General features: G+C 40.3%; 1 protein-coding gene across 1 annotated transcript; it reads left to right on the forward strand.

Annotated features, from left to right (window-relative positions):
• Positions 1–322: 322 nt before the first annotated feature.
• Positions 323–13541, forward strand: LOC108102690 (T-box protein H15). Its single transcript, XM_017207832.2, is given in 7 exon segments — positions 323–783; positions 3499–3962; positions 4372–4505; positions 10422–10707; positions 11326–11570; positions 12839–12875; positions 12877–13541. Coding segments are annotated over 7 exon segments (2010 nt in total). The 5' UTR covers positions 323–446; the 3' UTR covers positions 13384–13541.
• Positions 13542–16000: the final 2459 nt, after the last annotated feature.

Below are 16000 nucleotides of genomic sequence, written 5' to 3' on the forward strand. Positions count from 1 at the left end.
CTTACCAAAAATTAAAGTCAACATTTTTAAAGGAATTAAATAACATTTTTCTATAACTAAATTTTAAAATTAAATAGCTTAAAAAGTGATAAATAAATATGCAACAATGATCTGGAAAGAGAGCCGGCAAATCAAAATCGTTCACAGGAGGAAATTATAAATTAAAAGGAAATTATAAAGTTTACTAATGAAAATGGTAACACAAAAATGAAAAATTTCCACAAGCTTTAGTAAAAAATACTGCAAAAAACAGAAAATATTCTTAAAACACAAAATAAATGAGTTAAAACATCAAAAAACTAAACTACAAATCGCTAAAACAAAAATGTTCGTAAAATAACTCAACTTAAAACCTTAAAAAACGCATAAAAATCTAGAGAAAACCTAAAAAAAAGCTAAACCCCTAATATCTGGGAAATATAAATACCTTAAATCTCAGCTTGAAAATGCTTTTGAGCAATCAGCCGGCGAATACGAAACCGCAGCAAACGACTTCGCCGTCGCAGACGCAGAACTTCAAGACGAAGTTGCAGCAGCAGATTGTTTCGGCAGCGGCGGTGGCAGCGGCGAATATTGCCAACGGCAGCAGCAGTCATCATCACCAGCAACCCCACCACCAGCATCATCATCATCATCATCATCTTCATCATCCGCTGAACAACCATCATAATCACAATCACAATCAGCACAACATTTCCTTCGCCACGGATTTCTCAATTGCGGCGATTATGGCGCGAGGCGGAAACGCCCCAAGCAGCCGGGAACCTTCCGAACGGAGTCTGAGTGAGTAAAGTAATCCCCCAAACCCCTAGTTCGCCTTACTTTAGATGTTAAACTAAATATAGACAGATGTAAATAGGTGGTCAGTGGGTTTTGGGGCTGACTTTTTGTGGTTTTTTCATCTACAGTAAGAGGAAAGTTGAAGGAAAATCTATAGTTAGGGTTGATTTATCGCTTTTTTCTTTCTATAAATCTATAGTATTAGTTTAGCATAAAAACAAACTTAATTGAATAAACTAACTTTACCTATTACTTTTAATCTAATCACTTTACCTATATATATATGTAGCTTTATAAAAAATCAATCTAATATTCACTCATAGATGTCTCTTTTGATTCCTGAAATCAAGTTTAGTTCTTGGCAACAAACTAGTTTCACTTTATTATCGTTTTCAATATTCTTTTGATTGAGTCTAATAAATTGCCTGGCCAAAGGCTGAAAAGAATATTAAATTTAGCATATCACACATGTTGATGTTTATTCCAAGTTACGGGCTTGTCTGGTGATTTAATCATAAACTTTTACGATCTAATAAGGCGCGGGTAGTAAAGTCATTTACTAAGATTCAAGTTTGAAAAGGATTGGAATATGCAAGGTGGTTAAGTGATTGGAAAATGATAAAGCTGTGTTGGGGGGTACAGTAATAGAAGATTATAGAAAATGTGAATGATCTTGAGTTGTTTGCCTTTTCGAATTAATAAAGAAAAACGAAAAAAATAGAAGGCATTGCCAAGAAAAGATACATTTTTCCAGCTGAAAAACTTCAAGTACTGAATGAAAAGTAAGACAAAGGAAAGGAAATAGGTTAGTAAGACTGAATATTTATAGAAAATGAACCCAATTAATATTAAAAAACAAATGAAATCCACCAAAAATGTATCTTAAAGATAGTTTTTCCTTTATAAAGAGAAAAACATCCCATTGGCTGCTGCAAAAACTCATTTAATCGATCGATTAGTAATATAAGTCTTCCCTTCCCTTACCGCCCCCATTCAGCCTTTGAAAAACTGTCGCAGCTGCATTATATTTCTATATTTTCCTCATTTTTTCCCTCGCTTTCCCGTATATAAATTATATATTGATGACAATGCAACGTTGATGACTTGATAATTGCAGCAAATGCGCGGCAATAAAATAATCAAAGCCTATTTGAATTCGCGGGGGGTTGGGCTGCAGTACATGTCAGCTATATATATATATATATAATCGGGTATATATATGCAGTCTGAAAACTATTTAGATGCCATAATTGGGTAGAGACAGAAGCGCAAACAGATGCATTCATTAGTGTGTGAAAGGCCCCTCGACCTACCTCATACCGCCCCCTTTTTCCAATTGGCAATTGGCATTGGCAATGCCACAAAACACACACACACATACGAGGTGTGTTCAAAAAGTAAGGTGACTTTTCAAATTTCGCGGGCAACATATTTTCGATTATCGTTTTTTTTGTTTTGTTATATTGGTACACTCTTCCCTAACATCTGTACCAAGTTTCAATGGAACATCCTCTTTTGTTTGGTTGTGAGAGGCGTAAAGGTACAAGTTGTTTTGCGAGCTCGGCGATTTTTGCTATCGAAAAATATGGATCAAAGGATTTGCATCAAATTTTGTGTAAAAATAAAATTAAGTGCTCTGAAACACTTGAAATGTTGACAGTGGCATACGGTGAAACTGTTCTGAGTAAAAAAAATTGTACAAGTGGTACAAACTCTTCCAAGATGGCCGGGAAGATGCCAATGACCAGCCTCGCTCTGGACGCCCAAGCACGTCAACAACTGATGAAAACGTTCAAGCAGTGACGAAAATTGTTTTGGAAAATCGTCGAATCACTATCAGAAGTTGCTGAAGATGTCGGTATATCGCTTGGCTCGTGCCATGAAATTTTTCAAACGTTTTGGGTATGAGTCGTGTGTCAGCGAAGTTTGTTCCGAAATTGCTGAATTTTGAGCAAAGAACCGTCGCATGAGCATCGCTCAGAGCTGTTGAATGACGTCAACGACGACCCAGATTTACTCAAAGGGTCATAACTGGTGACGAATCATGGGTATATGGTTATGATATCGAAACCAAAGCCCAATCGTCCCAATGGAAGAGCCCAGACGAGCCAAGACCGAAAAAAGCAAAAAATCGCCGAGCTCGAAAACAACTTGTACCTTTAGCCTCTCACAACCAAACAAAAGAGGATGTTCCATTGAAACTTGGTACAGATGTTAGGGAAGAGTGTACCAATATAACAAAACAAAAAAAACGATAATCGAAAATATGTTGCCCGCGAAATTTGAAAAGTCACCTTACTTTTTGAACACACCTCGTATACACAAACACCAATACACTCGAAATTAACATATGAAATTGCATTTTGAGCAAATAATTGAATTTTTGGCGTAATCTGTAGAACGCATCTGGCCGCGAACTGGATTCTCGTTGGCATTGCCGTTGCGACTACTCGTCAGCGACAACATGCAACATGTTGCAGTTGCCCAGCAGCAGCAGCAGCAACTCCCACATTAACAAGGCAATTTGATGTCTCTCTTTACTAAGTGCACTGCAAAAAGAGAGTTTCTAACTTAGAAATGGTTGATAAGATAAACTTTAAGATTTGTTCTTAGAAAAGTCCTCTCTTAATTACTTTAGTTAGTTAGTTAGTTATTGCTATTAAACCTGTTAATCTTAGTTACTTATTTCCATCTCTAACTTTCTTTCTCTCTGTGTAGGCCCCGCATCCGTGGAGCGCTATTCTGGCCAGGATGCGGACGATGATGTTGACGTTGATGTGGTCGACTGCAGTGACTCGGAAATGCCGACGGCGACGGCGGCAACGGCAACAGCGGCGGCTGCAGCGGCAGCTTTGCAGGCGCAGCAGCAAGCGCGTCAGGCATTGCGTGTTGCACAGCAACAACAACAACAGCAGCAGCAGCAACAACAACAACAACAAAGGCAGCAGACACATCACCATGCAACGGCAAACAAGCAACAACGCCAACATCACAATCATCACAGCAGCAACAGCAACAACAGCAACTCAGGCAACAGCAACAGCAACAGCAAATCAAGCAGCCATCGAGGGCGTTCTTCTGCCGCAGTTGGAGCCGCTGCCACGCCCTCGCCGCCACCGCCACCGCCCTCGCAAAGTCCCGAGGAACATGAACGCCTGTCGCCAGAGGAATCGCCAGCTCAGGTAGAGATGCAGAGAACTAACAGAGTACTAACTTTCTAAATTAAACTGATATTAGAAGGTTTATAAAGGAGTTTAGAATGTTTAAAGTTGTACTAAAATGTTAGCTAAACTTTATAAATCAGATCTAACTAAGATCTATAAACTTTTCAAAATGAAAAATTAAAATTTATTTTGATTTGTTTGCCATCTTAAAAGAAGAAATTTTCCTATTCAAAAAATAATATTTAAAACTTATTCATTTCCATTATAACATTTTAAAAATCGAATTTCTCTAAGTGCACAAATCAGCAACAAAGTCTGCAGAAAGCAACACGCATCACCCTCCAGCATCACACTAAAAATCTTCTCTTAATTCTCAACTTCTTTACTTTTTCTTTCTCTCTCCCTCTTACGATTGCCACGCCCACAGCAGCCCACGCCCAAGATAGTGGGCTCTTGCAATTGCGACGATCTCACGCCCGTCCAGTGCCACCTGGAGACCAAGGAGCTGTGGGATAAGTTCCATGAATTGGGCACTGAAATGATCATTACCAAATCGGGCAGGTGAGTGCCACAGCGGCAACATGAATGCATAAATTAAGGGGGTTTTCGCGTATATGAGTGGGTGGGGTTGATGGGGGGGTACCACAGATGAAACTAGGAAAGGTTTTAAGTAGAGATGAAAGCGGAGATATATCTTAATTTTAGTATTTTAAGAGGATTTTTCAGGTTACTAAAAGTTTTATATTAACTAAACTTGAAAATTTGTATTAATAATGATAAGGTTGGGCTGAATATAATGATTAGTTAGAGGTAAAAGTTATGTTTTTAGGGTGTTAGTTAAAGTTAAGGTTCTTTTTAGACCTTTAAAAACATTAAAAATCTTAAATTCCACAAGAAATTCCCTTTTAAGGCCTTTGAAAGGCATCTTTTCCTAGGAATTTATTATCAAATCAAATCCTTAATCAAATTCAACTCTACTACCACCTCCCCCTTACTCACCTTGCTGTATACTAACCTCTTCGAACGCCACCTTAAACTCCGTTCAACCAATTAAGTTAAACATTTGCCAGCAATTGGAAAACCACACTTATCGACCTGCTCACTTATTGAAAGAAATTTCCCGATAATCGATCACATTTCGGTTTTCCAAGAGCTCGGCAACATGCATTTTCATTTCATTAAACATTCGTTTGGAATTCAATTTGCCGGCGGTGATAGGAGGAGGAAGTGTGTTGTAGAGAGGGCAGTGGCAGTGGGGCAGTGCGGGTCATAACCATAATGCCGCCCCCGGCAATCTACCAACAATCAAGCCCACGAAAAGTCCTCCAACAACGGCTAAGACAATCAATAAAAAACTTTAATGCGCCTTTCACCCATTCGAGAAAGCCAAACTTCGGCTATAAGCTAACGACCACGCCCCATTTACGCCCCAATGCTGTCTTAAATGGAAAATATCAACAACTTTTCGGTTAGTTCCTCATTTACAGCGAGAAACATTTTTTGATTGACAAGGCATCGAAATAATTTGCCTCGAATTTCGATTAGCAGAAGAAAAGCAGAAATCGTCAGCTGTTTTGGCTTGGAAAAAATACAATATATATATCTGTATATATATATATATAACCTGAAAACACAAACACTCATACAAATGCCAGGTTAAACGACTTTTCATTCGCAACTCAACAGAACAGTTGAAGGAATTATTGCCCGACGATGTTTTCGGTGTTGTGACGGCCTTTTCAGGGGTTTCAGGGGGGTTTTTGAAATACGAATAAAAAACATGAAACATGAACATGAAACATAGCAGTTTGGGGCAAAGAACTTTTCCCTTTGTGTATTTCGTATTTGGTTTTTTTTTTCTACCTTTTTTCTTACCTTTTTTCTCTCTCTCCCAGAGAACATGCGAAATGCGCATTAGTCGCTAGGTGGTAGTTAGGATTGCCCTTCCTTTGTTTGTTGATTTCTTTTTCGGGGCTTTTGTTTAGGGTTAGAGGGGGTATGATGGAATTTTGGTAATACTAGGAGTTTAACTTTTTACAAATAAAGTTATTAATAAAGACGTTATGAGATTTAAGATTAATATTTAACTTTTATTAACATTTTAGGGATAACACTTTACTTATCATTATCAAAAATAAAAATCTAGTTAGGGATAACACTTTACTTATCATTATCAAAAATAAAAATCTAGTTAAATACGTATTAATGGACACTTTAAAGTCTACTTAAAGTTAAATATTTCGTAGAAATATGTATTTATTTTATTAATCATAACTTTTTTTCATATATTAATAGGTATCTCATAGTCTTATCCCAACACCTCACAGCTTATTAATGTTATTCATATTTTTGCTACTGTTTCTTGCGTTTTTGCTTGGCAACTTTTGTTTGTTTGGTTCTGTTGGTGTGGCTTAACCCTTTGGTGGCCGTCAACAGGCGGCTCTGCTATACTCCCTATCGCTCCCTTACCTCTCCCTCGCCCCTTCCCTTCACACTGACAACACATTAACAAATTTACTCCTTTGCCGAAAGTTGCCCGCATTTTAGGCCCCATCCCAGTGCCACACCGAGATCCACAGCAAGTATAAATTGCATTGTAATAGCTGCCGATTGTCGCGCTAACAACACATTTGCATGTCCTTCCAGGCTTCCCAGGACATTTGGTCCTTTGGCAATGTGTTTTTCTGTGTGTTTCTCTTTCTGTCCATATTTTTTGTGCTTTTTTTTTGGGCCCTGTAATTAGTCAAAGGATACCGATGAACGGCCAACACTTATTTACATTTGTGCGGGTTTGACGGACGCATGCAACACAATTGCAAAGGTTTGTGGCAGCAGCAAGCAGAAGTCGAGGCAGCTCCCATTCCGAGCGATATCCATCTATGTCAGCACATCGTTTGCTAGCTAAACATGTCCACGAAAGGGGCGGCCCAGCTGGCTAAGTGGGTGTGGCAATGCGGGACTTTTTTTTACCAAGTGAATGATACATTTTAAATTGCAAATTGCAGGGAGGGGGGGAGAGAGGCTTTTTAGCTTTGCAGTCGATGAGATGGCATGACTCGCTGCAGTCTGTCATGGCGGATATAATTTGGTAACAGTAAAGGTAGTGAAGGAGATGGGGTTGGGTATGGAAAGGGGGAGAGGGAGCTAGTAAGGGTGTTAAATAAGAAATATTTAAAAATATTTATTAGAAAATTAAAGAATTTTACAAAGATTTGAAGATTTTTTGAGGTTTTTCTTTGGTAGAAAAGAGTTTGAGATGGATTTTTCTAGCTTAAATTTGGGTAAATAAATCCCAATCTGTGGTGTAAGTTACTCAAGTTATTAGAAACCCTAAGTTGTACTTTAATCTTCTCATAAGAAACCCATAATTTCCCCCTCTTACCCAACCCATTTGAAAAGCAATTCTCCACGGCAGCTGTGAAAATGTTGCTGCCACATGCAAATGCGCATGCGTGGCTCTCATCAGAAGGAAACCGTGAAAAGCGGACAAGAACTGCCACAAATTGCCAACACATTTGAAGCAAAAGAAAAAAAAGACATGAAGAAGACTTCTCAGATGATTTACAACCAAGGGCCAGAGCCAGGAAGGAGTCAAAGTCAGAGTGTTAGAATTTTTTACCTGTTACGCGGTCAGGTTGGGCTAGCTGGCCTTTGTCCCTGCGGTTGTTGAGATAAAATATCACGTGGTTTGCGATTTTGTCACGCTGTCAGCGGTTTTGAGGTTGGTATTTTCCAAAAAAAAGACAAAAGACAGCCAACTCAGCAGTCAGCGGAGGCGGTCTAATTGTTTATTTTTGACCCAAAATCCAGCCCAGAGAGTTTGTAAATATTTTGCGACAAACTCTTCACGGATATTAGCCAACGGCAGGATAACTGCATTTAAGGACAGTAGCCCAGGCGTTGTAATTGCAATTTCCATGGTGCAACCCCTTGCAGGGCTTTACCTCTCCCTCTCTCTCTCTGGAATTTTTCAAAAAAAAAACAAGAAGGAAAAAAGAATTTCCACAACTTTATTAATATTTCTGGGCAGCTGAAATGGTCAGCCGATATCGAGACAAGTTAATCCCCTGCCAGAGAGGGGAAAGGTGCAGGGCTGGAGTTATGAATTAATCAACTAATAAAAGATACAAAAAACTGGGGGAGTGTTGTCAGCCGGCGATAAGATCTAAGTTATAGTCATCTTTTTTTCGGGGTTGCTTTTTAGTTTCGCTTTGTTCAGCGACTAGCTGGCTAATTTGCATTTTATTAATTTAGACCTTGAGGCTTAATTTGCTGTAACAAAGGTGTTGATAATGAATTGCCATTCCCTACATGTTCTTATGTATATAATATATACTATATAGCCACCCCTTGGCAAATGGTGTGTAAACTTCATAATTGTAACCTTTGGCACCTAAGCTCTAGCTCTGGCGTTGTTGGCCGAAAAAAGAAAACTGAGTAAAAGCCATTTCCCTAATTTTCCCATAAACAAATACATAAAATCCACACTTAGAAGCTTGGCCAGCGGGTCAACTAAACTTGGGGGGGAAAACCCTCTCCCTCTCTCTCCAACGAAAAGAAAACTTTGGCCACTTGGGGAGTGGCTTTTGCCTTGGGCGGCTCTCCAGCTCGTAAAATGTATGTAAATGCTGGAAAATGATTTACGACATTTCCGCCTAGCAGCTAAAACACCACAAACAAAACCAAATAGCGAGGGCGGCTATCAAAGCGGGGCGTGGCTGTGCCGGGGCTTTCACACGTTTATGGATCACATTAGCAGGTCGGCCAGGCCATTGGAAAAGTGTTAACAATTCTTTGGGCTTTTCTTAGTGAGAAAAATAAAGTTAAAAAATATTACAAAAAATATAAATAAATGTTAAAAGTGTGGCAGAAGTTGAATTGAAGGTTTAAAAGAAGATTAATTAAGAAAGTAATTTTATTTAAAAAGTTTATGAAGAGATTCTAACAAGCAAAGGCCAAACTAGGAAAAGGGACTTTTTAGCTGAGGAAAATCTTAAAATGGAAATTAAAATGAATATTGGAAGTATCTTACTTCCTATTTTCCCTCACTGCCTACCTCATACCACAACTTTCTTCCACCAATTCCTACATTCCTACATTTCGGTGGCTAAAAAAACAAAATGGGAGCTTCCGGGCTTGGCTTCGACTTCCGTTCTTGAGTATTTTTGGCGCGTCAGGCGGTTGGGCAGTCAAGCTCGAGCGGAGTTAGTCTGTTCTTTGGTTTTGGCTTTGTAGGTCCGTGCAGATATCGAGATAAGCGGAACATGTTAAGTGCCGGCTACAATGGTGCTAATTGTGGCATGCAACTGCGAGTACAGCAGCAGCAGTGGCAACTCTAACTGCTTACAGCACAAATCACAATTACAGGCTGCGGCATTCGGATTTCGTTTTGGCCTGGTAACTGCGATAAATACGCGGTTAGTCACTAACTAAACAAAAACAATCATGGTGACACTGGCCACGCCCCCTTACAATAATGGGCTGTAAACACAGTTCGTAACAAACAAGAGAGTTGAGTAGCAGGAGATTCGTGGAAAATAAGTGCAAATTTTACTACAAAAAGACATCTTTCATTGGGCAGAGTGTAAGGGGAACAAAATGTATTTGCGTGCTGGGAAATTGAGATGTTTTTTTGTTAGGGAATTAGTTTAGTTAGCACTTAAGTAAGTTGTTAAATGTGTATGTAAACTTAAAGAATATTGTAAATACACCTGCCATATGCAGAAAAGTGTCACAGAAAGATGGACAATCAATGGACAATTTATCCTGCTGATTTGACTTACTTCTAACTCTCCCACTCTTAAAGCCCCCAAAAATAAACCTTAATAATACCATTTTGCTAAACAAATGTTGCAATTACCTTACCAAAGCCACTGAAAGCAAATCAATTGTGATTAGCCAACCCAGATCGGCATATATATCCCCTATATAGCAGTCCCCTTCATTCCGCTAGACAAATGACAAAAAACTGGGCTGGGTCATTAGCGTCATTTACACTTACCTGCGACCACAAAAGCACGACTTTTTCAAGGGGTGTGAGTAGGCTGTTAGTGGGTGGTGTATAGCAGTACACACCCCTTTTCCGCACACCCGCTGGGTGGGAAAGTCCTGCTACACTCAGGACGACGACGACATCGCTTGCGGAAATGTGTCAAAAACGTGCTAAAAGTCATAAAATTAAATATGCGTCTTATTTACATACCTCGCTAGCTTGCCACCTCCAAAGTTTTTTTGTTTTTTGCTGCCGCAACACAATGACGGGCAATAAAAAAATAGTTCACGATTTTCTTGGTTTTTTTTGGGTGAGTTTTCTGGGGTTTAGTAAGATTTTCCGGGTTGTATAGGCTAAGTTTGGCTATAAAACTTTTTTTTCAAGTCTTCAAACTTAAATTAATAACAATTTTTAAGTATAATTTCCTTAAAAAATAATACATCTTTCATTTATTTTTATAAATTTCCTAATTTACCCCCTTTTAGACGCATGTTTCCCACCGTTCGAGTGAGTTTCTCGGGTCCTTTGAGGCAAATCCAACCTGCAGACCGATATGCCGTACTCTTGGACGTTGTGCCGCTGGACTCGCGGCGTTACCGTTACGCCTACCATCGCAGTTCGTGGCTGGTGGCCGGAAAAGCAGACCCACCGCCTCCTGCCCGTATTTACGCCCATCCGGATTGTCCCCTCAGTCCGGAGGCACTGAGAAAGCAGGTCGTCTCCTTCGAAAAGGTGAAGTTGACAAACAACGAGATGGACAAGAGCGGACAGGTGAGTCGAAGCGTAGATTTATAGGGGGGTTTGCAGGTTAGAATGATAGTTAGGCTGGTGACATCAATAAAGGGAGAGTTAATAAATGGGTTTTGAACTTTAAACTTTAATAAAAAACAGGAAAATTCCTGTTATCAATCCCAACTTCCTTCCAAACTTCTTTCATCTCAGTTTCCATTTCTGAATAATTTAGTCTTCGAGACGAGCACATAAACTGGCGGCTCGTCTTGGCATTGTCTTAGGAAACGGCGGGGTCAAACCGGGTCAGCCAGGGTTGCCAACGACTGGGGGCATGCAACATATGCAAATGGCATTGCGCGCGCACAAAAATGAATGAAAATTGCTGGCAATTTGGTGGCAAATACAAGCCAACTCAAGACCCTGTTCCTGTGGGTTTTCGAGCCTGCTACCGTTTTTATCACGGCCATAAAGGCTGTGGATTGGAGTGGCGGATGTAGGAGTGTAAGAAGACGCTGCGAGGACAGTCAAAACAAACGTCGACTACTTTTTTATGGACGTACATTTTTTATAAGACCAACAGCAGCAGCAGGAGGAACAGCAGCAGCGGCAAACAATTCGCATTCAGGGAATTTCTTCATCTTCCAAATCTCCTTCCAGGTCGTGTTGAACTCAATGCATCGGTATCAGCCCAGGATCCACTTGGTCCGCCTGAGCCATGGCCAGAGCATACCCGGCAATCCCAAGGAGCTGCAGGATATGGACCATAAAACCTTCGTTTTCCCGGAGACCGTGTTCACGGCCGTGACGGCCTATCAGAATCAATTGATTACCAAACTGAAAATCGATTCGAATCCGTTTGCCAAGGGATTTCGCGATTCGTCGCGTCTCAGCGACTTTGATAGGTAAGTTTTTCCTGCCCTGTAGTAGTTGCCCCCGTTTTGGTTTCGTTTTTTATGGGGTCATGTCTGATTTATGGCCTAATTTACGATGGCCTGTTGAGCCGTAAAGGCCATACAGTAGCCCAACTCGCCGCTGATTAGCGAAAATGTGTGAAAGTGCCAGTCGGGGCTGCAGATTCCTGCAGGTTCTTCGCCTTCAATTAGCATGCAACGTGCGGCAGCGACGATCAATCGGATCGAACTTATATGATTATATGGCTGGTGTAGGATGTGTGATTTGGATATATATGGTGTCTTTGAGTCTTGAAAGGGGGAATCACTAGGTTGAGAGGTGTAATGGTGGTTGGAACTCCACTTTTTTGTTGGTTTTTTAATCAAGTTTTCATTTAAATAGGGGAAATTCCCTGCTTCTTATAAATAAAATATTCTCTTGCTTAAACTAGAATGATATTTTTTAAATTTATTTGCCTGATTATCTTAAAATTTCCCGAAAATAAGCTTAAAACATCGAAAAAGTACTTTTTCGTGTACCAAAAATTGCTAGCAACATTTTCGCACATCAGCAACATTGGACTACCAGCCTTAGCAACATGTTGCCCTACTCCCGACAGGATCAGGCCAAAGGCAACCTCTTTTTTCCAGCATTTCTGAGGGCTGCTGCCCTTTTTTCGACAGCGACTTCAAAGTGTTGCAAGGCGGCGGCTATTAAGACGGCAAATGCTCTGCCGCCAGCAGCAACAGCAACACGGGCACAGCAGCAACACCAACAACAGCAACAACAGCAGAAGCAGCAACATCAAAGCTATGTTGCTGTTGTAGCCGGCACGGCGGCGGCTTAAGTGGCGTAAATTACAGATCGGCGCTTTTAACTTTGATGCCGATTCGTACATGAAATGAAAACACGAAAATAATGAGTGAATGTTGGTCTTGTTGCTGTTGCTGTTGTTGTTGCTGGCTGGCTGGTTGCTGTTGTTGTTCCTGTTGTTTAGTGTCGGCAATTGGCAGTTACTTTCGACGTAATTATGTTATTGCTCCGGCTGAAGTGGCAGCAGCAACAAGTTGCTCATCGGGTTCTGACGTTTCTTCAGGTTCTCCAGAGCCAGGCTCGAACTTCTTGAAGTCTGCAACTCGAACTTAATGGAGTGGCAATGGCTCTTAGAGGGCAAATTCTATCATTAGTTCTGTTGATTAGCGCCAGGAAATTAGAACAAGCGTTTAGCGAACTTTTAGTTAAATTTTAATTAATAAAAATCTCCTTTTACCCCTTTTAGGGATCCCATGGACGCCTTCTTCTTCGACCAGCACATGCAGAACGGCTCCTCTGCGCTTTTTCCCAGACCCGCTGATGTCCCAGTTGACTCCTCAAGAGGCCGATGCCGCCTCCTTGGCTTTGCTGGAGAAAGCCCGCCAGCATTTGCAAATGTTCGGAAGATCGCCGTATACGGAGATGTTGCTGCCACATTTGTACCAACGTTCGGCGGCACCACCACCACCACCTCCGCCAGCCTCTCACCTCAGCGCCTTTCAGCTGGGCATGTGGCAGCAACAGTGGCCGCAGCTAACGGCCGGCTTCTTGGCCAGTGCCAATCAGCAGGCAGCTTTGGCCTTGGCAGCAGCGGGCGCTAATCGAACGCCACCCCCACCCATGGCGGTGGCACCACCAGCACCTGCAACGCCCACCTCTTCGTGCGGCTCGGCCTCGCCGGATTTGAGAGCCCGCCCGCAGTTGAGTCACTATCCACAGAGGTTTAGTCCTTATCAGGTGCCCCAGCATCAGGCATCGCCGCCAGCCTCTAGTAGGGCTGAGAGTCCTTAGGTTAAGCGAATTATTAACAAAGCTAACTAAACCACCCATTCCCCTATTTTGCCCCACCCAAAATGATAGGCTAGTGTGGTCTTTGAGTCTCAGGGAAAGTTTGTAATTTTTCAGGAATTTTTAAGGTATTAAAAAATCTTAATTTTTGTGCACTAAATTTGTTTTTTGACTTTTCCATCAGAAATTTACTAAAAAAATATTTTAAAAAATAGCAACGAATATGTGATCATAGAAGTAACTTTTTAAACTTATTTAATATATATAAATTTGTTTAAAAAATTAAACTTTTAAGTTTGAAAAGTAACAACTCCAAGTTTAAAATTAGTTTTTCAAGTTTAAACCTCCAAACTCTTGCCTTTACCTTGATTTAAACTCTTAAAAGGCAAACAAAGAGTATTCTAATTTCTAACTTAAATTAAAATATTAAAAAAATACCTAAATTTCCTTAAGTTCAAAGACCACATCAGCCTATCAACGAAATGTATGTGCAATGTTGTTGAATCAAAAAAAAAAAAGATAGAAATCAAAAAGAAAACCCTTTGTAAATAACCCCTGAAATGTTGCTGCAACACCCATTCGATGTTGCATGTGATGCTAAGCTAGAAAACCATATTGATTGGTTTCACTGTATTGTAATTTCGGTAGCATTATAACAGTATTAGTTAATTTAATTAGGCCTAGCAATATATATATCCATGCCTACCCCCCCTTGCTGTGTGTTTTTGTTGTCGTCCCCCCAAATTTGTTCCTAAAACTAAAACTGCAAAACTGCAAAACTACAAATTATTGTGAGAATTCCACGCTGAATTAAACCCCCTAGACACGCCCCCGCCCCTACTCTAAACACTTATTTAAATTATGTGCAAAAAAGAAGAAGAGAGCAGAAGCTGAATAAACAATTTATAACACAAATCGTGCTTAAATTTGTTATTTATTTTTATTTTTATTTTTAGCTTTTATGGGCAGCTATTTGCCAACATGGCCAACATGCTTTTGGCCAGCGATTAATAACGTTATGGGTGAGCTTGCAGGTTTGCTAGTTATATAGCTTTTGCCCTCAGCTAGTTGCAACCTGCAACCTGCAGCCTGCAACCTGAAACACGTGATGCGCAGTCGCGCATGGCCACTGACATTTGGGGAAACGGCAATGAAATATAATTTATAGAATTTTGTGCTCTTTATGAAAGTCTAATTAATTACCACTCCGTGTTTTAGTCCATGTTATAGCTGCCTCTGTCTCTGCCCTCTGAAAGGGTTGCATGTTGCCATCAACAATGGATGCAGTTGCACGCGACATGCGTCATCAATTTCTAATGATGTATGTCTGCTCTATGGACGTTTGTTATTAATTTTCTGTTAGTTTCAGCTTTTAGACACGGCCATTAACATTTTAAAGTGTTGTTTGTTAGAAGGGGTTCGTTATAGGCAGGCGGCTCTGTCTGTTATCTGCAGATAAATTCTCGGAGTTGTTTACAACGCCAGTTTGAGTGGCTTTAAATTTAAGATAAATATTAGCTAGTAATTTGGAGTCAAGGGAAAGTGTTTGTCCCTTTAGTTGGCTTTCAAATCTTAGTCTTAAAAGTATCTAAGTATCTCTAAGTTAATCTTCATATCTCCTCCCCCAAATCTTGCCACTTTTGACAATCTACTTCCCAATCACTCTGTCAATCAGCGCTAATCACCTACCACCACAGCACTCAATCACTCGTGGCTAAAATATTTAATAACTTAATTTAACTTGGCCATAGGCCATGCTAGGCTAGGCCTCTCCAAAAAGAGGGTCAGAAAATTGGACAGCGGTCGTCTGGGGGGGCCAGTGGGCTGGCCTGGGCATTTAAATATGGCTTATATAAACTCAAAGCTGAGGCTTTTTACCTAACCGATAACTAAGCAATAATTATACACTTCCAGGCTAACAATTAAAAAATCGTTTTTGACCAACAAGCCAGCCAACTTTCCAAATGTCTTCATTTACAGAGTTTAGGTTTGAGGTTGGGGTTGAGGATGGAAAAGTTGTTCAGGGAAAAGCTGTGAGAAAGTGTCATACTGTTATGAAAAATATATCAAAGTTTTTCTGGATTTAATTATAAGTTCTGTTTCGATTTTTGTTTGATTTGTTAAATGGTTGGAGGGGTGGAAATGTGAGGTAAGGTAGGGAAAACTAGTGAGTAAAAATAAAAGGTTTTCAGTACCAAAGAATGTTTTTTCCACTCCTAAAAATCCATAAAATTAGTGATAACTTTCAGAATTAATCACAAATTTTCCCTTTATAGAGCTCCCCTTCTCCCAATTCATTATCTTGCCTTGGCTACATTTTTATTTCCCATTTAACCACAGGAGAAACCAGCCTTAGATACCTTAAATTTTCTCACTCACTGCGACAAAGTCGTACACAAATTATCTCGCCACTAAAAATTTGCCTAATTTCCAACATAAATATGAAGGAACTTATCTCAAAGGACCGATCTAGCAGGCGGCACAGCCTGACTAATTTTTCCGTGTTTTTCTTTTTCTAGGCACGGGGCACGGGGCAGGGAACAGGAGCCAGAAAAAACACTGGGAAAACACCCTCAAAAAGGATAAGTTTTTTTGGTTGGGATCTTGACCAGGCCAAGGG

The sequence above is a fragment of the Drosophila eugracilis genome, unplaced genomic scaffold (assembly GCF_018153835.1).
Source record: "Drosophila eugracilis isolate 14026-0451.02 unplaced genomic scaffold, ASM1815383v1 contig_1197, whole genome shotgun sequence".
Classification (NCBI taxonomy): Eukaryota; Metazoa; Arthropoda; class Insecta; order Diptera; family Drosophilidae; genus Drosophila; species Drosophila eugracilis.